General features: G+C 39.9%; 1 protein-coding gene across 1 annotated transcript in view; it reads right to left on the reverse strand.

The window, feature by feature from the left end:
• PDE11A (phosphodiesterase 11A) overlaps positions 1–23118 on the reverse strand; it is a 134739-nt gene that overhangs the window by 30752 nt on the left and 80869 nt on the right. The window contains exons 11-13 of the mRNA XM_054829644.1: positions 6877–7023; positions 6664–6771; positions 1423–1532 (exon numbers count right to left, since the gene is read on the reverse strand). Of these exons, the coding sequence (XP_054685619.1) occupies positions 1423–1532; positions 6664–6771; positions 6877–7023 (365 nt within the window). The remainder of the gene's footprint in view (positions 1–1422; positions 1533–6663; positions 6772–6876; positions 7024–23118) is intronic.

Here is a 23118-nt window from a genome sequence, read left to right on the forward strand (position 1 = left end):
AGCTCAGGAAGTGGCAGCTTAGTGAGTATCAGAAACATCAGTTTGAGTGATGTTCACTGAGGCAACTCGCCCCCAGAAACGCAGCAGCCTGTGCATACACGCATTGCAGCAGACTATTTCTGCAAAAGGTGGGACAAAATAGGCTAATACAACATCACCCTGTCTTTCAAATATCTTTAGACAACCATCTGACCACTTCCCCGTCACGCTGGAGGATTAGCAGTAATGCAGAACAGACAAAGCTGCAAAAGCATGCTGGGATCTGTAGGACAAGAGAGCCTCAAGGGCTCGTGTTCCAACTGTAGAGGACCCGGGGAGCCGAGAAAAACAACATGGGATTTGGAGGAGTCTCTGTGTCTGACAGCTTTATTTCACAGCTTGGCCAGGATGCTGTCAGGGGACATTTCCTGTTGCCACCCCTTGTTCTGAGGGAACAGAGTTTTCAGAAAGAATTTGACCCTGTTCAAGGGAGTTCCCTTACCACCACAGTAAGAAGGTACCACCCTCAAACCTTCCACAAACCTGCTTCTGCCTCACTGTGTCTGATGGCAGCAGCCTGGAGAGTAAAAATACATGCAAGTCAGGGCTGCTGAATCAGGTCCCAAGCACTTTGAATAGAATAAAATTCATTTTTAGAATTGAAAACAATCTGGAGGACAAGACTTCACATAGATTATGTAAGAATCTGACTTCGAGATCTGGCTTTGTGTTCTGGTGGGTACTGATGGTGGCAGGGGGTGGCCAGCCCACCCCTGCCCACTACAGCATGGCTCCAAACAGGCTCTGTGTGCTCTGGCCCGTGGGCAGGCCAGGGAGGAGGCATTTCGGCAGGCCAGGGACCCCGTGTGCTCCACAGCTGACAGGTATGTGGTGAGGCAACTAGTCCAGCCACCCGCTGCGGACAATATCCATCAGAGCTCCAGCGTGATGGCAACAGTTTCGCGCTTCAGAAGCTAAGAATTACTTGCAGTATGCTTGCTTACACTAGGGTGAAGATTTTTGTGAAAGCATTTCAGTTTTACCTATTTTCTTCTTAATAGTTGAACAAGGTTTTGCTTAACATCATGTATTCCAGCCAGCAAGAACAACCCAGAGAGACAGTTTCAGTGTTTCTGGGTTGAATACCAGAATCAATAACACCTGAGCCTGAAAAGAGCATCAAGTTTTGGCACCATGCTTCAATATGTGCTGTCAGTTCACAAGGGGTAACCCAATCAACAGCCTGATACAAAGGACAAGCCAGCAATTACCCAAAAGAACAGAGAATGATAAAGATGGATAGTGCTTCACTACATACAAGAATAAGAATACTTGGCCTTGGCCTAGGAGGCCTGAAATTAATGCTTCATTCTTTATCCTAGTCACCTTTTGCTCTTCTATGGAAGAAAAACAAATTAAAGTACTAAGAATTAGAAAACTTACTTGGCTTGGAAGGCATTGTTGGTTCCCCTGTGGTCAAGGTCGTGACACAGGCATCCCACAATCAAAGCTAAAATTTCAATTTCAGTCAGAATCTCCTGAAATCCTGCAGTCTGAGAGCAGAAAAAAAATAGCAGCTGTAACTATCAGTAGCAAAAGGGATAAGTAATGTTAGTCCATCGAGCAACAGTCAACTTTGTTTTGATACCATGAACGTTTCAGTAAGGAGAAGATAAATGCTTTATTGTCATATTATATTCCCTGCTGTATGTTAGATGGTTAGCAGAACAGATAACGTCCTTGGAGTGATCTGTTATTATCTCTCTGTTGCATTTGCAGCATGCCATTTCTCTACTACCCAGAAGGAACTACAGGCAAAAAGAGCTGAAAACAAACACCAGTAACTACACACTAAGACAAGAACTGGAATTTCATATCAGGGAAATACAAAACAAAATTTATTCCATTTTGAAATTATTGTTCAGAGAAGTACTGAGACAGATTTCTTCAATCCTAAGGTGACCATCTTAGTCAATCCCTACTGTCAGAGACAGCTGAGATGTTAAATCAAAAGACCTACAAAAGAACCCAGCTAAAATATACTCTGTGGAACTGTTATGAACTATTAAAAAATTTGTTATCTGGGACACATGAAATGACGTGGCATGATTTAAAGAGGAAATGTCTCAAATGGCATATTTCTGCTGCAGATACCTGCTAGAATTTCGGAGAGAATTTTGAAAACTGATACACTGAAATTCCCCACGAGCAGCTCAGACCGGGTATGCCCAACATGAATGGGGGAGCTGATCCTAGAAACATTTTTTTGCCACTATACTTCTCCTTGTGGATACTTGCCTTAGCAGTTTTCCTGCCTGAACTGCCTTGTGTCGGAAAAGAAATACTATTGTTATTGCTAACCTCAAGCATCCTGTCTGGAGGAGGTGCTGGAGTCTGCGTGGGACACCACCTCTCTGGTGCCGTGCATCTTACCCACGGCAGAAACAACATGGTTCTTCAGAAGTGTAAGGGCATATTGCCTGCAAAAATGTCTGGCTGAGCTGGAAAATCACAACACTTGTCTTTCCACAGTGCCAGTCTCCAATGACACTCCTAAATCAGCCACACAATCTAGTTAGCATGAAAGGAAATTATATAAAAGAATATGAAATGCATTTATATTGGAGGACCAAACCAAGGCTGAACACTAACAGTATGTAAGAAATCCTGAATTCCATTGATTTTCAATGGGCCATAATTTCACCCACTGGCAAGAAGAGGGTTAAGTGATACAGGGAGTGAGTATCAGCGGGACTTGATGTCCTTACCTGGTAGGGACTTAGAGCCCACTCAGAAATGCCAGCCAGTTGCTGCACTACCATGTGAAAACTGCTATTCACCCTGAAGACCACAAATTCTACTTAAATAAATAAATACACTTTTAAATCCAAATAGCCTCTGTTTTCATAGTCTGAAATGTGGCCACAGTTAATGTTTAGGCAGTACAGGGAGCAGAGCTCCCCCAGGTGCTCAGAAATGCGTTTCAGTGGGAACTGAGGAAGTACAGGACTTGCTACAAAGGCTTTATAATTGTGCTCAAAGCTTACATACCAGAAAAGATGATCAAATATGAGAAAAAAGATTCCTTTAGTGTAGAATCCACTGGTCTACAGCATAACTTGAAAGAGATTCTCCTGATTTCTAGTGGCATTGCTATTTTTAGTTTCAGTAACGGCTACCCAGGCAGAGGAAATTCTCTAAAAAATAGTGTTTCCTCTTTATTTTTTAAACATTGCTCTTATATAACAAATAATAATCAAGGTCTGATTTTTAAAAAAGGGATTAAAAATAGGTTTATAACTGACAACATGCCATGTCTCAAGTTTCAATCTAGAGAAAACGTTCATGGCTAAGTTAAAACAACTTAAAATAGAAGTTTTATAATATAAAATTGGTGCTGTAGTAAAGATTCTTTAGCATAACACAAGCTTTGATTAAACTCAAGGATTCAACCTGTACTGGAAATATAGGAAAGCCGATTAAGGAATTTATTAACAGTAGCAATATCCCAAAAATAAATGCAAGGTTCCATTTAATCAAAAGCCTTGTCATCAAATATATGAGAGAAATATAGAATATTTCACTTCATAAAAACCATTTAATTTAAAACAATGTTATGGTAAGGGGATATCTGCTTTGAACATAATGCAAGAAAATAGAGGATTACATTTCCCTGTTTTTTTAATTTACACAGAGAGAAAAAATACACAGCTATAGATGGTGCAGTAAAATTTATTTTCACCAGAAAAGGAATGACCCATAACTCATGAGTGGCAGAGTCTCCAGTGAGTTATGGAGGTCATTCTTTCATGTGAGGAAATGAATTGCATTCATTATACCTTGCCCATTTATATGTTTTGTTATTAGCACACCAGATGGGATTTTAATTTTGTATTGCTTACTTGTTCATTTTTACTTTTCAAAATAAGTATCAACATGAACTGTGTTAGGCAAAGGCATTGATAATGAAGCCTCGGCTTGATCCTGCAGTTTACTCTCATGTGATGTCCCTAACTCGCAGGAGCAGTCTTGCTTCAGTGCTTATCTTCAGAATATTTCAGCGAGTATGAAATACAGAAGTATGGCTCACAGGACTGGGCTTATAATTGTTCAGTGTCTAACAGGAGAGAAAATATATGCTTAGATATACAGGAACATACCTTAGATATGCAGAAGGCTGACCTAGGAGCGAAAAAGCTGATTTAAGCTTTGTTGGATTTCTGTTCTGTGGCTTGCTCAACCCAGCTGAATTTTCCTTCTGCATTCAGTGGGAGCATGGTCAGGCCATTAGAGGCTACCACATTACAGACTAGATGTTACCATGCTACGCTAAAAGTCCTACCTGAAAACGCCCTAAAATAAACCTATTGGTTTATATTTGTGGTGCAGTCAATATTGCTGACGGCCATGGTGAAATCAGGAATAGGGTGCAGTAACTGCACAAAGCAGTGCCTGCTTGACCTTCAGAGCCCCTCTCCGATGGTCAAAGAATTTTCCCCTTCTTGCACGTGAAAAAACAAGGCACACGCTAACTCGGATGGTTCCCCCAAGACAAATGCAGTAAGAGCAAGCCTTGTGCTATTACTAGTCTCTTGACTCTCTTATGTGTCTTTTTTCACAAGATACTTTTCCTGTCTCTGGAAGGGGGAGCAGCCCAAGCGGGTCATACACCTGAACTTACTCTGTTCTCAGCCCACAGCGAAGCGGGGTGGAAAGCATGGCGAGCCCAGCCCTGCACATGGAATTGCCCGTTCGGTTTATTAGCAGGAGTGTGGGCAATGAAACGAGCTTGGCTTGAAACTCCCAGATCGCCTCCCACAGACAGCTGCATCCCTGTGCTGACCGCTAAAAGGGTCCTGAAATGATGCTTTGAGAACCACGGCCAGAGCAGTTTATGCCGAGGCCTCGCAGGATGCTGGTGGCTGCTGAAGTCCGGTCTCTCCGATGCAGTCACGGCCAGCGGAGGTGGAGATGCCTGGGGGAGAGCGCTTCCTCCGACAGAACCGCCTGCCGAAAACCCGGCCTCGGAGCTCCACCTAGAGGTCCTCACGGGTGAGGCTAGAGGGCTCCTCACCCCTGGGCAGCGTTTGGCAGAGATTAATCTAATTCCTGGCTGAACGGCGCTGCCTGACTTTACTCTTACTTCTCAGAGTAAAAAGCTTGTCATTTTTCTATAACTGGAAAAAAAAGCATGTCAAGTTTATAAAACTTTAAAAACGACCGATGCCCACACATTACCACAACTTTTCATTAGAGATCATCAGAAAGCACCAGCTGAAACGTTAATTCTGCTCAGCTGAAGAGCCGCACGTAGAAGGAGAGGTGACCTTTCTCTCCTGTTGAACATCTCCATTTCCTCTCTCTCATGGTGTACGGTACAACTTTGCTACGCCTCCATAAATGCTCACAGAAACAAACCCACGTAGCTGGGATGGACCTAGCACTAGACCAACATCTACCTCCTCGGGGACATCATACTTTTTTTCTCACCTGACATGCAAAGTTCTGCCACAGAGAGAACGGCAAACAGAGGAGAGCCGGGAACCCATGCACAAGACAGCCGTGCCCCACGAGCAGGAAACAGGCCACTGGCTGTCTCAAGTCTGTGTAACATGGCGCTGATCTGTGCTGCGAATGGCACAGGCTGTGGGGTCTCCACCTCTACCAATAGGGTCTAGATGCTAACCATGCTGCAGAGACTGGCCAGCAATGAAAACACAAACATTCAGTGATTAAAAATTAATGAACAAGCATATGACATACCTCATGAATAAATACTTGCACAAATGCTATTAGTAAGTATTAAGGTTCACAATAGATGATTCTGGCCATTAAAACTGAATGTGAATTAAAAATAGAAAAACCTGAATTCTTATTTTTATCTGGAAATAAGGCAAACCCAAAATGTAAAGTACAGCGGAAAGTGTTGTGTGCACACAGACATGTTGCTTCTCTTTTGCCCTGTTAACCAGATTATTAAACATCCAGGACTGAGCTTTTTATTGATGCATTTACAAGAATTAATTAGCCAAACATGGATTATTTCATGCAGTGAGGTTGCCATGGGGTAGGAGGAGAGACTGAGTAAAAGCAGTGGTACTTTCAACAGAATTTACTTGCATGCTGAGTTACTGGTACTGACAGAGATACATGTTAATAAAACCCAGAAGTGTTACAGTGTCCAGAGGAGACAAGATTCACTTAGATCACTATGTTGGAAGTTAATCTTAAAATGTTTTAAGGCAATGTTTTCTACAGCTATTTAGATGAAGCTAGATAAGAAGGTAATAAATACTAAAATAATAAATACTTCTGGGATTCTTATCTTCCTTGGTTTTGTACTTCCCAATTTAAGAGTCTGAAATAAATGTCAAATCAAAGAGTTCCAAAAGAAAAACATTTTTGTAAGATCAAGATCTATAATAACAAGCTCACTCCAAGACTGCCATCTGTTTTCAGTCACTTTAATGTGCCTGTGATATCACTGTCACTAAAACACTCTAAGGTTTTGCCAAATACATGCCGCCTTAAGTCTAATAACCTAATTTTGTGTGCATTTCTATTGGAAATGAATGAGTATCGTCATAACTAGAAAAGAAATCAAATGTTGGAAAATGCTTAGACAGGTAAGGCAATATGGCAGTAAAAGCTGTTATGGGATTGTGTCTGTAGCTGGATACTTACAGTTAACATGGCAAACATTAGCTGGCAGACGTTGAAAGCATGCCTCCAGTTGTGATACAAAACCATTCGATAATTCTTCCTAACCGTCAAAAGCCACCTACACAGTGTCTGAAATGAAAAGTACAAATTGTATCAGGGCTACCAAATGCGTACAAATGGACAGAGCAGTGCCAAGACAAAAGCAGCAGATATCTCTGCAGCACAGATGGTTACCTCGTAGTCAATTTTAAATTTCTGAACCATTCCAAGTTCCATGAACATCCGCAGGGCTGCAGTAATCATGGCATCCACATCAAGCGAGAAGTCATCAAAATGGATATCATCAATGCCAAGCTCTGACACCAGAGGGATGTTTGCTGCCTGAAAATGCCAGAGGGAAAGGGAAACTTCTCATTCAAAACTTGAGTCTTTTTTCCTGTGTCACTCTTACAAGAGACCATCCATACATCAGTTCTGACCTGCCAACACATCCCCTGCTTGATTTGAATGCCAAGCAATACAAGTCTTCATCTGAGAAATACAAACATGTCAAGCTAGCAGAGCGGGGAAACAGTGGGAAAGAGAAGAACCTGGTATGAGCAGGAAATATGCTCACCATCCCAACTGGAGCCCGTATATAGTGTTTAGACTGTGAGAGTTGACCACTTTACAGCTACTGCAGTAACACAATATATTCCAATGCAAATTACAATGCTGTAATGCAAGAAACATCTGGACAGCCAGCAGCTGGGAATTTTAATTGCTACCATTCAGAAATGCAAAGTAAATATACTGCTCTGCAGAATTTCTTCATCCAAACGTCTTTGCATTCATAAGCATACAAGTGCCCTTTGCTTTACACTGTTCACCACACATTCATAGAACCAAAAAAAAGAGTAATACAAGAAATGTCTTGCAGAAGTACTTTTCAACATGATGATTAAGTCAATAAGCAACAGCAAAAGCGTTACATTTTGCTTTGTCCATGTAACAGCAGACTTTTGTTCTGTTTGTAAGAGAGGAAGGAGCTTTTCATGCACACAAAATCATATGAAAGAGTGTGCAGGACTGGCTAAGGCATACAGTTGCGCACACAGATGTGTTGTGGCTGGTCCAGCAGCAGCACCTGCGGGAGCCAGGCGGAGGTGCTGACAACCCTCATGGGCTCGTTTGCCCTTCCTGATGCCCCTTCCAACTTGCCACTCATCTCCCTAGAGAGGGCAGGTGGAGGAGGCTGCATTTGCTGAAGGAGCATCTGTTCCCTGTCTCCTGCAGAGAGAAGGTGACGGATCAGGTAAAAACCTCACAAAGGGGCTGGACCCAGCCCACAGGCCATGAGCTGGACCATGCTGAATTGGTTAAAATCACTTGGACTCAGCTGGTGTGGCACATCCGGCTACTCACTTGCATAAAATACCCATTTGTTCATGCAATTGTAAGTTCACCTTCACAGTTACAGCTTCTATGCAATCACCTTTTTGAAAACTTGTGTTTTGAAATACCGCACCCTAACTACAACAAGTTATTGACATGTAAAAAGCTTTTTACGTGTGGAAAGTGCCACCTCGGTAATTACGTTATGTAAATTAAGCTGCTTTAGTTATACTGTGTAAGAAAAGATAGTGTAAACCTGCCATAAGATAGTATTAACATTGCAGTGTTAACTTATTTGCTCACTAGAAGAAAAGTCTTTTCAGTTCAGCAGGCAGTAAACGTGCCAATACCACAGTAAGTCATGGGGTTATGCCAGTGAGGTTAACTGAAAATACAACCAAGCTGTCAAGTGCCATCCCAGGACATAGCTGAAGAACCTCTGGAGCATGCAGGCAGAGATGTAAGCTCTGGTAACTGCATACTTACTTTGTCTGCGAGCAGACTTAGCCAGGTTGAATCAATTCACCATCCTTTTTTGAATAAGTATTGAAACATTTGAAATACTTCTAGATGATCTCAACAGGAGTTACACCTTAACACCCTTTAAGATCTGGCTGTAAAGCTATGTATTTACTTCTGAGGTAAAGAAAGAAAATAGGGTTAGGTGTGAAACAGGAACGCTGGTCCAGGGACTGTGCTGTCCAGACCTTCAGCCATCTTACAAAAATTGACTTTTTCACCTTCAGAGCTTTAGGGGATAGTCAAGATGCATACTAACATTTATTCTGTGAAAACACTCACTGCATAGTAAATGCTCCCTCTATAAAATATCTCTAAGGGAAGAAACACATTTGTCCATCTTGTTTGTTCCTTAGAGAGAAGTCTAAATAACAAAGATGCTGAAACAGAAGCACTCGATTGTAAGTAGACCTACTTGAAATCGTTTTATCAAAACTAACTTTAAAAACCTACTGCTGCATTTTCATTAACTTTGAAGTGGGCTCTGATTAAATTTTTCACATTTTTTGTCCTCTTAAAGGAAACCAGGTATTTTCCTTGTTTTTTACTGGAAAGACACACTTTTACCAGCCTGTTACAATTCAAGGGAGAACACTTGAACCAGTTGCTCAACTACAATTGTTTTTCCCTTTGTCAAACAGTGGAGAAATAACAATATATTCTAAATCTATTACAAACTGAACAACAGGATATTAACAAAGCAAGTCAAAAACAATTTCTTCCCACGTCAGTCTGAAACTTTTAAATATTTATAAGCTTTTACATTCCTAAATTTAACAGGAGTGCCATAATCCAAAATAACTGCTGAATTAATAGCCAGGAGATAACATTTGTATAAAAGAACCATTTGCTTTACAACAGCAATAAAGGAAACAACAGAATTATGAGTGTTGAGACTAATTTGAATAATGTTAAAAAAATGATATGTTGTGAGGCTGCAGCAATATTCTGGCTGCACCTGGCATTGCCTGTCCTCAGCTTCTTATGCTGGAAATGCAGCAGTCCAGGGTTTATAGGAGAGCAGTCATTAAAACTTCATTTTTTTAATTACAAAGATATAAAAAATATTCATAATACAGAATATTAAAACATATCCATCCCTGAAATTTTGCTGCACTGCAGGACAAATTCCATTGGATTTCTTAAAATAAACAGCAATAACAACACTCTCTTCCAGGAAAACAGAGGGAATGAAAGTACCATGACAATAAGAGGAAGGGGCAGGCAATTAAAATTCAAGTTACAGTGAAATCATTTTTTAGAGCACCCCAGTGATTTAGAATCACTTAAAAGGCTTGCTTCCTTTTGAATGTTTTGAAGTTCAATTTCCCCTTTCTAAAAACAATTAAGAACATTATACTCTGAAGTCTTTTTACCCTGCGGACCAAGCAATTTCAACGCTCTTCATCCTTGAGAAAAACTCACATGACTCATCTGTGACTTTATGGTAAACTAAAGCTGGACGTGCCTCCTCTGTTCACATCTCCATACCCCATGGCAGTAAAGCAAAAATTTGTCTTGAAAGGAAGCACCAACACAAGTTGGACTCAACACAGGGAAGACAACAGCTCTTGCCTAATAAAGTACAAGCTCAGCAGTTACCAGACTGGGAAACTATCACCACTTGTGGGCAGCTTGAAAAAGAAGATGCCATGCCCCTGAATGAGAGCATAAAGACAAGGTCTGCAGCCACCCTGTACTCAGACGTGCATGGGATGGAGTGGGATGGATACAGGAAGGAGGAAAAGCACCTTTGTACTCAATTCAGGATTGGAGAGAGATTCTCCTTTCCTCGCTGCTCTTTGCTATCGTGCAAATTGCTTCACAGCCTGCTTGGTGTGAACAGCTGGAGACGAGTGACTGGCTGAGCCTTACCTTAGATCAGCCATCATCAAAGGGCCATATGTTAATGACCATCATACTTCCACATACACGGAACACCAAAGTGGCTTTTACCAACAATAAAATCCCAATTCTGGCCACTATAAAAGCCCATGGGAATAGAAAAATAATGTTTCTGGTTCAGTATTACTAAACCTTTGTGCTGCTGTGAATGAACAAAACCTATGAAGGAAAACTTTAGGAAACTAAAGAGTCAAAGTTTCAGGGAAGCTAAATACTTGAAATAAAAGCTACTATTTGATGCTTACACCTTAGTGCTGCTGAAGACAACTATTTCAGAGTTTTAGATGTATACATAAAACATCTGTATAAAATGGTTTCTTTACACCGTTAGCATACAACTAGATAAGAATAAAGATAAGCATTCATTCGTACTCATTTTTTCTTCTGCGTAGTATGTGTTCACATGTAAATACATGTCAGAAAAATGCAGTATAAAACGTACACACATATACGCAGAGCATTTCACAACATTCTCACAGTAAGAGCTGAACGAAGCAATCACAATCAATCAACACAAGCAAAAGGGGAGACTGCTGCTGCTCTTGCTGAACATATTTCCTGAATGAGAGAGGGGACTTACGTTCAGCTTGGTTAATGTTACTGCAAATTGCTTTCCTTTTAATCCTACTTTAAGTTTCTGTCATATACAACACTAGTACCTTCATAACAGCCAATATTGCTATTGAGAAAATATATGAAAAGCATACCATTAAATGCCCTCTTACAAATTAATTTTAAATTAGTTTATAGTTATAAATAGTACAAGAACAATCCCTTGGAGATGGGTGAAAGGAGGCAAGCTTCCCGTCCTGAGTAACTTGTAGGTGTGACAGCTGCTATAAGCTCATGATAGGTGACTTGCTATTTTAGGATCTGGAAACACATTACCAGTCCTTCCAAACAGGGAAGAAACTTTATGGATTTCCCAGTGATCCACAGTTTTACAAACTAAACTTCCTGTATGAGCTAGGAGTCTAGTTTTCAGTATGCAAAAGCTATACTAAGCTAAATTCTTCTCCTTCCAGCTAGTCAGATGTACTGCCAGTGGAGACCAGCAGACAAGTCACATGCTGTCAGCATAAGAAATGGTCAGAGAGAGGTAACTCCTTATGTAGGGAAAAACTGTATCACATCAGGAACAAATATGAAATAGCAATTTGGATATTTAATAATCTCCTATAGCAGAATTTGGTTACGAGACAGTCTGGGTCAGTGGTGGAGAGAGGGCAATTTCAAGGTGTCGATTACATTTTGTCTCATCTTGCCATAATCCTCTTATTCCATCCTTATTTCCTACAAGTTGGCACACACTGACAGGCAGCTTAAGGGGTTTGTTAAACAGAAGATACCCACAGCTCACGGGACTGATTGCAATAACTTCGCTCAGCATTACATGTTATGAGAAGACACAGGTTTCGATCCCATTTGATACTATGAACACAGGACAAAAATATCATTCTACAGATTGACAGGAAAGACTTACTAAATGATTTTGCACTAACACTTCTAATAACATGTTCTTTGCAATCTTCTATATCTGTAGTTGATAATGTGATAAAATCAGATGTAAGGAAACTGCTCTTCAGAAAGCATACTTTCTCCTTGTAAAACGTTCACTACGATGGAAGCAGTCCAGCTAAACGCACAAAACACTGGACTGAAATCCTACTTTGCTGTGTCAGCTTAAATTCTCTGTACTTGAGTTTTACTGCCTGTGTGGATAAGACATCAGTGCTTATTATGTGAGGAAAGCATTTTAAACCTACTGATAAGTATATTAGTATGGCTTTATTAAAAAAATAGCACATTATGCCATTTGGTATGCTCAGCTTCTCGCCCATGCAATATCAGAACTATTCCGTAACAATAACTTCCACTACTGAACGCAGTCCACTTTTTCTATAGCCCTACAGACAGTGACGTGGAATAGTTAGCAAGGTTTCCTAATCAGAAAATACTGCCAGGCTGATGGAAAAAAAGTAACAAGAAACTTGAACATATATAACACGTATAAAGATATCCCACGAAATATATGTCCCAATGTAGCAAAAGAATGGCTAAACATGGCATGCCTCTTAACTCCCAGGGGCACTGTTTGAGTCAGGAGTCCACACGCTATGATTTCAATAGTGGGTCAGGATCTGGCTTAATTTGTACTCTATAGTGAAGCTGGAGCTTCAGGCAATGTGACATACACAGAAAGTAAGACCACCCTTTCAAGTATCTCTTCACCTAGAATCTCTCTCAGAAGATTAGGAACTGAAAAACCTTAAAGGCTGATCATCAAAACCTGCACAGAAAGCATCAAAGTGGAGAATATTTAAATGCAATGCCTTCTTTATCTCTCGCTTAATCTTCTGTCAAGCCATACTGGAGACAGTATTTTCTGATGGCAAAGATTTTTATTTGTGAAGGGTTCTTTTCATGTATAAAGGCCTCTAAAATACTTGCTTATATTTATAGCTGCAGGCATCTTTTAAAACTTATCTTTATAGTCAGTTATTAGCAGTAGCGGACAAATTTTGCACCTCTTCATAGCCTTGGAAGACCAAAGCCTGTTATGTTCCAGTCTGACACATTTCTTATTGTCTGCAAAGGGGAAAGAATCAAATGTTTCAGCTCAGGGATGTTTTAATGCCCAAAGCAACCTGGCTTTTAAAGGCCTCCATCTGTTACTGCAGACTGCGGATGGCATCTCTCTGCCCTTCACAATGCTGAGTTAGGAGCTCTTTTCCAATGACCAACTGCAGCAGAAGCAGGATAGCAGAAGTTAAAGGGAATTTTATAATATTTACAGTAAAGAGGAGCAAATGTGGAAGAGACTTAAAGCGGGCACGTGTATTCTCTGGGTTTTGATTCTATGATTTTTTAACATGATTATCACAGTAGTGCTGCTGCTGCCTTTGGAAGTAAAATCACCCAGAATCACAGAATCATTTAGGCTGGAAAGGAGCTCTTGAGACCAGCCAGTCCAATGCCCTGGTTCAGGCAGGGTCAAAAACTCCTCAACTTTATTTGCCCTTCCGCAACTTTCACCAAATTCCAGTTCTCTGAATGAGGTCACTGTATAAAGGGATACTCAAATAGCCACAACTAGAGACTGGAATGAGATAGGAGTCGGACTTTGGACTCATCTGAAGGCAGTTGGACAGAAATATGAGATAAGGAGATCTGACGCTGACATATAAACATGCTTTGCCACCGTCTGATCTACCAGGTTCCCTGTTTCTGCATGCCAGACAGTGAATGTTTTAACCAACAACTGTTCAGATGTAAAAGACATCAACAATCCCTGGAACAGGATTTATGTATTTTAAATCTTTTCAGAGTACCCAAGCAGATAAGCAGAGGGCTGCAATTGTGAAATCAAAAGCCCCAGTGCTGCCCAAAGTCCCACAGTGGGTGTCGGAGCCCTTTGCTGGAAAAGGTCATTCATTGCTTTAGTCAAAGTTTCACATCTGTAAACCGAGAATAACGCTGCTCTTGCATCCAGCTTCAAAAGCTGCAGCTGAAGCACGTATAGGTGGTGCAGACTGCTTCATCCTCAACTGGCAAATTAACAGCGTAACATGGAATTTAGAGATGAAATGTGGAACAAAAAGTTGCATTTAGTCGTTTCAAAAAGTTATATTTGGTTTGACCATTTACCAAACGTAACTACTGCTTAGTGTGAATATTCGTATTTGCTTTAATTAAAGGAAAAACTTCATAGCATTAAGAAAGCTATTTATTCTGCTTCTTCTATTAGAACAAGAAAAGTAACTATTAAGCAATATATCACTACCAAATACAGCATTTAGTGAAATTTTTTATTATTATGCGCTGTGGGCTTAGGACAAAAATACAGTATTTTTCTACTTTTGGTATAAAGCTATATGTACCTGAGAAAAGGATTTGTCTTTTTTAAATTTTATTACATTACACATGCTATTTCCCATGGTAAGCCCAGAATTACAGCGAAAAAGTTAAAAGAATTTTGAATGTTTCTGATCTATCCTGTCTGAACGTGGCACTTTCTGAAATTGGGACCCATCAAAACGAATAATAAATTTCAGAGATAAAAATATTACATTTAAAATTTTGTTACAAACTATAATAGAAAAGACACAAAATACATTATTTATGTTGCTAAAAATCAAACCTTGATGTTGAAGTTGTTTCCTAGTACACAGAAACAAAATATATGGCAGCCTATAAAAGGAACAAGAAATTTCTATTTTAAAAGAACAGACACATAAAATAAAAGCAATTAATGGTCTGAGCATCTATTATTCTTAAGGCCAAAGTCCATAACCACAGCAGCCTAGGACTGGAGTTTTACAGGGCATGCACATTCGACACAAAGATCTCCCGAGGCGCGCAGGGGAGTGTTCACGTCCTTTTGGCTTACGGTGATTAGGAAATAACCAGTGTGTCACATACTACAGGCTAGCAACTGTCGACTTTTTATGACCATTGGTGCAGATGAGAAGCTCATACAAAAGGGTCTATTCAGTCTCCGTCCCAGATTTTTAAACAAACACAAGCAGCAAACCTAGGACAACTATTTCTCTGTGATACAAAAGTGTCAGGCATGCAAGCTGCCATTTCCCACAACAGCCTTACTTGGTTTTGGTAGGCAGGGAGACAGCTTTGTTGCTCGCATGAAGAGCAGAATGGATAATGCGGAGTGACCTCCTCATGCCTATAAATTTGGGTGGGTGAGGAAAGAGGGATACAAGGTAGCCCTCTCACCTAGGAAGGGGAGGGAAGGCTCTAGCTGCTTCCTTGAAGACTCAGAAGAGGAAAAAACTGATCAAGGGTGGAAGGAACAGGGTCAGGGTTCTTCTCACAGAGGACATGATGTGAAGGCACTGGGAGGAACTGGCAAACAGCCCAAATTGTGCTCTGCAATTCTCAGTTGGACATGTGATGTGAGAGAGCACATGAGAGAGCAAGAAGTGAAGGCCTTGTCAAGAACAGACACAAAACCAAAAAAGAAACAATCAAACTTCAAAAACCCCACCAGTGCCACAATGGCGTATACACTGGATTATGCTTTTTTCTATCCCGGTGTACTCCAGCAGCACTTGCTGCACCAGCGCAATCCCCAGGACTGCTGGTCATGTGCCACTGTGGGCCATGGCGGTGCTGTGGGATGCACAGCAGCAGCACTGGATGGTGTTCCTGCTGGCCACCGAAATCTTCCTTCTGAGCACCTGCGACAAATCAGGCTGGCAGTACAGTGACTGGGGGTGAAAGTTATGCAAATATATGAATGGGCTACTGCTCCACTGGGGAGAAAGTCCTATTTCAGATCCGCTAGAGTGACAGCTATAGCAGAGTATTGTCAGGTAGACAATAAATAACATTGAAAACACTGTCAAACCTACAGCATATATTTACAGAAAAGCTATAGAGAACCTTGCAGCGATTATCCTTAAAATATGTTTTATCTTTGTCTTTTTCTCCTTAGTTTTCATCAAGTTCTGATTGCAGGTTTAAAAGAAATCCACCCATCCTATTCTGAATCCATAAATCTCTCCCCTAGAAGCACTCAGGACTGCCCAAAGGAGCATCCCCAAAAAGACCAGAGCTTCATCTCACTACAGTTTAACAAGCCAACATGGTTACCCTGTGCAAGCTTCTGCAGGGCGGACCGCAAACAGAGCCCAACTCCTCTCCCCATAGCAGAACATACATCCCCCACAGTACCCCTTCAGCCTGCACAACTCACGTTCACACACAACTCACAGCCTAACCATGTTTTCTGAGAACAAATAAAACATACAGATCCTGCTCTTTCTACAAAAACAAATAATAGGCACTTAAATCTTGTATTTATTTAGCTCTTTACTTACTACCTGTATCTTACTAGCTTTATAAATTTTTCTTTAAACAACAGTTGCTTTCATCTATCACTACTTTGAGGTGAAAGGTTGCAAGTCATAAATACTTGTTTCTTGTCATTCATGAGATTCTTAATGAAGGTCTTGTAATACACGTTAACTGGCCCCTATGAAAATACCCTTATGATATTTGACTGATATAACTGCTCTTTTACTCCTAGACATCTTGCATCTGCCAAATTAATGTTTTGAATATAATGTCTTATCCTATGCTTAGACAGTGCTGCACCAGCTGAGGAGGTACAAATTTCAGTGAAGAGGTCTGTCTGCATCAGTTCATCTTAGGGACACTGAAGACTGTCCAAGCCTGGCACAGAGCTGTGGGGTACACAAACGCCTCTGCCGCCACCGACTCAGAGAGGCAGCGAATGTGCAGACAAGCGAGAGATGAGCCAGGCAAGGAGCTGGATACAGGACCCTACTGGGGCTGCATTGCTGTGCCATGCAGTACCCAGCTCACCAAGGTCTTCCCCAGGTCGCTGCCACAGCACTACCCACAGACAAGGTCTTGCCGCAAGTTGCTGCGGTTATGCCACTTACAACCTTTCCTTACCACCACCCACAGCGACAGGTCTCCTTCAGGGAAAGTACAGATCACACAAGTAGATACCTGGAATCAGTTTGGCAGCAGAGTTTATAATGACTGTAAATAGAAACTGGTTTTTGTTGTTTTGGGGTGGGGTTTTCTGTGTGCCCATAGGCTGTCCATATGCCTGGGACAAAACACATGCTATTGCATGGCAGCACAGAAAGCAGGGTTGGTTGAATGACGTTTAAGCGCACCAAACAGGATGCTGTATGCGCAGGGAGATCGCAAAGGCACTGAAAAACACTGATATCTGATGTTCTCAGCCCTTTTGCGTGTGTTCAGAGCTGGGTGTAGCTTATTGCAAAGCACAAGATGACGGAACACTTCACAGAAATGGCCTCATAAAATATTCAGTTTCCTGTTTTTGCCTGGGGTACAACCTGCATGTTTGCTGTACAGTTGCAGCAAGAAAGAGAAGTGCTAGAGTCTATTTCTCATACATTTAAAGTGTTCACACTTTAAATTTGAAAGACTAAAAGCACAGAACTACTGACATAATTTCTCTGTACATTTACTCTGCCTGGGATTTTGCCTGGACTAAAACAAGAGACTTTTGAGACCAAAACAATAGAGGAATCTTCCCCAGACAGACAATGAAATAGTGTAATAAATAATCTGTAGAAGGTTGTAATTGCAAGTATTATTTTACATAATATATACTAGATATAGTTTTGCTTGGATGACACAGGCCGATACACCCCAAATATTAATTGATCTAGAAAACAAGTGTGCATCCATGTAGTTTTTTCCTTCAAATAATCCCAGAGGCTAAATTAATACTGCACAGGAACACGGTCACACATTCGTGCATGGGAAGAGGTCTTTCAGCACAGCCTCAGTCTCCCCAGTAGATAGAGGAACACAAAAAAAAAAAAATGCTGGATATGAGACTGTGGATTTAACATGGCTGAACCAACCCATGAGGATGTTTTTCCTGAGTGTCTCAGTGACTCACGCAAGAAGGACACGCTGTCTGTGCTGCTAACATATTCTACTACATGCGCACGCATATTTACGATGGTGTGAAATTGCACTGGTATTACTTTTTTCAGGATTTTACAGCTTAACAGAAATGCTGCTAGGCAATCAGCCTTAAAGTGGAGCAAGGATGGCACCCAGTGGCCAAACAGATTCATCTCAGAAAAACATTTCTCATCTATTTCCCATTCTCCACTTTCTGGAGTTTTAATTATAAAAAGGTCCTAGCTCTAATACAAACTTGTTGGCAATGTCAAAAGCTTTTAAAGGTCCCTGCCTTCTTCCTTTGGGGACACTTATGTTTCCTTTTGTAAACTATTTTGTAAAAAAAGCCTATAGAAATAATGCCATTAATAATTTACAATCAATACCAGTAAACATTTATGACAAACAACTGTTTGCAGCCAGAACACTGTATAGAGGCAGAAATAAAGAAAAATATTTTTTTGTTTTGTAGGGTATATGCTAGGGAAAACAAAAGATTTTTTTTTTCCCGGTTTTAAAATCAGTACAACTATTAAGGAACTTGTTTAATTTTAAAATTAACATTGATAATATTAATGCCAATTAGAAAATTTGTATCCAAATAAATTTTGGTGAAAAGCAACTTGATTTTTTTTAACCAGAAAATTCCCAGTTATAACTGTCAGTCTGCTGAGGCTACAAAAAGAATCCAAAGCACAGACAAATAAAGAATAATTTTAATTGTGAAATATTATGCCATTTTTCTGGATTTCTTTGAAGAATTCTTTCTTCCATGAGTTAAAACAAATAGTACAATGGTCTTACTGGGCCAGTATGGGAATGCAGGTCTTAGAACAGTGAGCTGTCCCCAGGGATGTCTATTAACTGTATGGGGAATAACTTGATCCTTATCGATGGAGAAAGAACCATGGTAAACCCACAGCAAAGAACTCCTAAAGTACCATCATTTGCTGAAGTACCCCAATTTTTTAAATTATTCTGGTCCAATTTAAGTGCACAAGGCTTTGCTAGAAAGATTTTTTCTTCCTGTTTGAAAACCTTTTCAAATATAAATTCCCCAGTCTGTCACTGACTGAAGCATACTACTTTATCATTTGACAAGTGTTGATTTTTTTTTTTTAAAATCATTCATTGAATATTCCTCAGGCTTGCATGACATTTTAAATGTATTCTATGCCTTATCACTTTTTGCATGGTCATTGGCTAAATGGTGTAGCAATGTAGACCTGTATTTATTCCTCGATGCTTTCCAGCTGACAAGAGATTCTCGTGGAGTATGATGTCCGATCAGATTGAAGGACAGACAACAGGTCCGTTGGATAATAAATCATTTCACCTTCACGTGTGAGCAATACTATGTCCCCAACAATTGCTATTTCTAATTTGTTTTTCTAAGCATTCTCAAGTCCTGGGCCAGTTCTGGTTTTGGATATGAAAACAGATGCAAGCAATACAAAACTTCCCATGTAAATAACAAAAAGCAGTATTTGAGAACAGCAAAGTAGCAACACACTTTTTTTAGTATGGGCAAATTAATAACCATAAGTGTTTTATTACTCCTCTGCTGAAAATTTCTGTTGTTGAAGTACCACTGTGTTAGTGTGCATAATTACTAGGAAACTGAAAAACAGCCACTATTAAAGGCAGTAAGTCAGCAATATTTTAAACTACTTAGAATGTTTTTTTAGTACTGTAAAAGAATATTAGACTATAGTAGAAATTCTTAGAATTAAATCAATTGAAATCTATTTCAGCTTTACAGAAGAAGGCTTTTTTAAAAAAGTAGTACAAAGACCAGTTTTGACCATGCATGTAATTTTGATTTTCTGTTATTGTCAGTGATTGAACTTTATTACTTGTGAAGGTATTTAACAAGGAGATTTAAGCTCTGGTCTAGCTATGAAGTAGCTGATCTTAGTAGTAGTTATTTATTATTTAATATTTCTAGTTACTGTGTGTCTTTACTTTGCAGTCAGAATATCAGTGTTGATTTCTCACATTCTTTTAATCCTAACCCTTACAACTCCCTTCTTTTTAACCTACAGCGTAAATGCATTCAGAGATTATTCTGTATAGCATAAACACTTAAGAATAAATACATTTTGCCTTTACATATTAAAAAAATTCTACAGGAAGTTCCTTATTAACATCTGCATTACACCCTTGCCCTGACATAATCCACGGACTAGAACCTATTCCTTGCTGAAGGAAGCCTATCTCTTAAAAATTCATTTAATGATCTGTGCTAAACTCACAAATGAACAGAACAAAATTGTCTGGGCATGGATATATGATTAAATTGTGGCCTTTATCTGGCTTCCAGGCCACAGGTTTCTGTCTTGCGCCTTAAATCTCTCAAATTGTATATAGCTTTTCCTCAAGAGAAAGATTTTTTTTTAAAAACACGATTTACTTATCTCCCAACACTACAAAATAAACTGGTTTTGTGCAGGCTTATCATACAAATGCAACACAATCTTTTGCAGTCAGAAAGTACAAATGTTGAAATCTTTCACAGAGATATTTTAATATTTCTGTCCCCTCTTTGCAGATGGGAAACCAAAACATGAAGTGCCTTGCCCGTACCCTGCTCAGATGATATGACAGCACGAGGGCAAGGAACCTGCCCAGTTACACTACCAGTATTCAGAGGTGGGCAGACGGCGTGGATGCGCTCCTCATGACCGCTATAACCTCCCTTTTACTCCTCTATAGCCAACAAAGAGGGCTGGCCCATTCAGAGAGCGGCTCGGTGTCTGAGCCTCACGAGGTTAAATTACTCCTTGTAAACCCTCCCTCCATGACATCCTGGAAAATTCATATGTCATCTGCCCTGGAGGCAAAGAAACATTTTACCCTGGGAGCTCCATGTTTTCACCTGGAGATAATAAATATGGTCATTTTAGAAATACAAGAGGAAAACTTTCAGTGACCTTTTGCACCAATTTAATCTCATCTTGACCAACTACAAAGCCAGTAAATTCAAATGCTGAAATTTCAATAAAACTATTTAAATTTTTGAAAGCATATTCAGAATTCCCATTAGCTTTTTCTATTAACTATCCCTAGAATTAGGGTAGACATTGTAGTACGACACTAATCTAGTAGGACAGCTCCAAAACCAGTTTGTGAACAGGTGCCTCTCATGCCTCTGACATACTGAAGTCGTCCCACTTTATTTCTGATAAAATGCCTCATGGAAGGAATTAAAACGAAAAACCTCATGTTTTTCCACAAACTGTCATATTGCTCTTTTATATGCCTTATTCTCAATAAAATCTATCACAATGGAACAGGTTTCATGATGGTAACAATATCTGTATGAGAAGGGCTATTGTACTGGGAAAAGTGCACCCGAGAATCACAGATTCCAGCACTGAGACAAGGAACTGAAGAACAGCTTAGCAGGACAATCCAGAAATGCTTCCAGGGGCAGGTGGTTGAGAAATGAAAAGAATGAACTTGTACTAAACCAAACAATTCAGCAAACTTGGGACTTTTCATCAAACCCTGGTATCTGCAATTTCTGAGATTTATGACAGTAATGATCAAGTCAAAGCACATTTCTCTGCATTTTAAACATAGAAGGCATAGTCTCTTTTCTGGGTGATAAAAAGTGATGCAAAGAATGTAATTTCCTATTTTTTTCCGAGCAGCACTGTTGGAAGGCATTGATTAATAACGTAAGAATAACCATATAGTGTCAGACCAAAGGTCCTTCCCAAGCCCTGTACCTTAGCTTTGCAAGTGACTGAGAGCAGGGAAGAGTATTGGAACTCAGAAAACATAGTTTCTTGGTGCACTCTGCTTCAGTAAGCTGCACTTTGGAGATTTCCGGAGCCAGAGGTGACTGTCTTTGTACAACAGTCCTCATTTGATCTCTCCTTCTGTTAAATTCATCATTTTTGGCTCATTAACATCTATGGTGATAAGTCACATAGCTTAACTACATGTTTGCTGAAGAGAGATCCTTAGATTAAAATCTATACCCTGACAATTTCATTTGATGCCCCTAAACCTAAACATTGTATGAGGAAAAAACCATAAACAATCTTTCCCTACTCCTTTTCTCCATGCCATTCCGCCTCTTCACTGAAATTTAAAATTTTTTTTTGGTTTTATATCTCTTTGAACTACAGAGCACTAGCTTGATGTCAAAAGATGACAACCTCACAATCTAGAGGGTAGTATAACCCCCCCAATATTTTACTTTTAATCATTATTTATTATTTTTAATAATTTTCAGTGTATGCAATGTGTTCCCTACTTCTTGTTTCCATGACAACTGAAGACATAGGCACATGTAAAAGTGTATGAAATAATGTAACACAATAGATCTCAGTTTCATGAATTATGAAACTCTTAACACTGTGCTTTAGGTCTTGTCTTATGTGGGCAGTGCATGTAGAAAAGCAGAGAAAATAAACAATGTTTTACATCTTGTGACCACGTGTATTTCTCAAAAGGGAAAAAGGGAACACAGCTCAATATTAACACTTAAGCTCTGTTTACCCTCAAGGTTTCTCCTTATTTTTTTCCCCATTGTTGCTACTCTCAGTGGAACTTGAGCAGCTGGAATAGCATCGAGGAAAAAGCTCAGTGCCAGCACAGAGCCTCCTGTGACAGCCAAAGAGGAAGGAGTCCAAGAGTCTGTATGACTAGTCTTTGGGGACAATCTGAAAAATACTTAAGCATGTGAGTAACATCACACACTTATATAGCACTGTAGGTCTCAAACTGTATGTGTTTCACCTACGCATGGCTGGGACTGTGGCTTGCAATATTGACTTCGCAGTGTAGTTACATGCCTGCCGTCCTTGGTAAACCCGTTACCAGACAGATTGAAACGGCAGTGCTGTCAATGCATAAACCCCTCATCTTCTAGCTATACATATTTAAATGGCAATATTTCATAAATAGTCCAAAACAGAAAGGCCAGCTTGCCTTTCTGAAATTTAATTACTGAGGAAGACTATAATGTATTATAAATTGCTACAAATGATTTAATTACCAGAACATAAAAGTAACTAAAATAGTTCTAAATTGAAAGATGGTGTAACAGCAGAGAATGACATAGCCTAGGAATGCTTTCCCAATCCTTACAGAGATTGGAGATAAAATTAATACATAAAATTCAATTTTTCACTGTGCTGCCCACTGTTAGGCATTTAAGGGTGGGTATAAAATTGTAACAGCATAAGACATAACAAATTCATTTTATATCATACATGTAATGTA

The sequence above is a fragment of the Grus americana genome, chromosome 6, assembly GCF_028858705.1.
Source record: "Grus americana isolate bGruAme1 chromosome 6, bGruAme1.mat, whole genome shotgun sequence".
Taxonomy (NCBI): Eukaryota; Metazoa; Chordata; class Aves; order Gruiformes; family Gruidae; genus Grus; species Grus americana.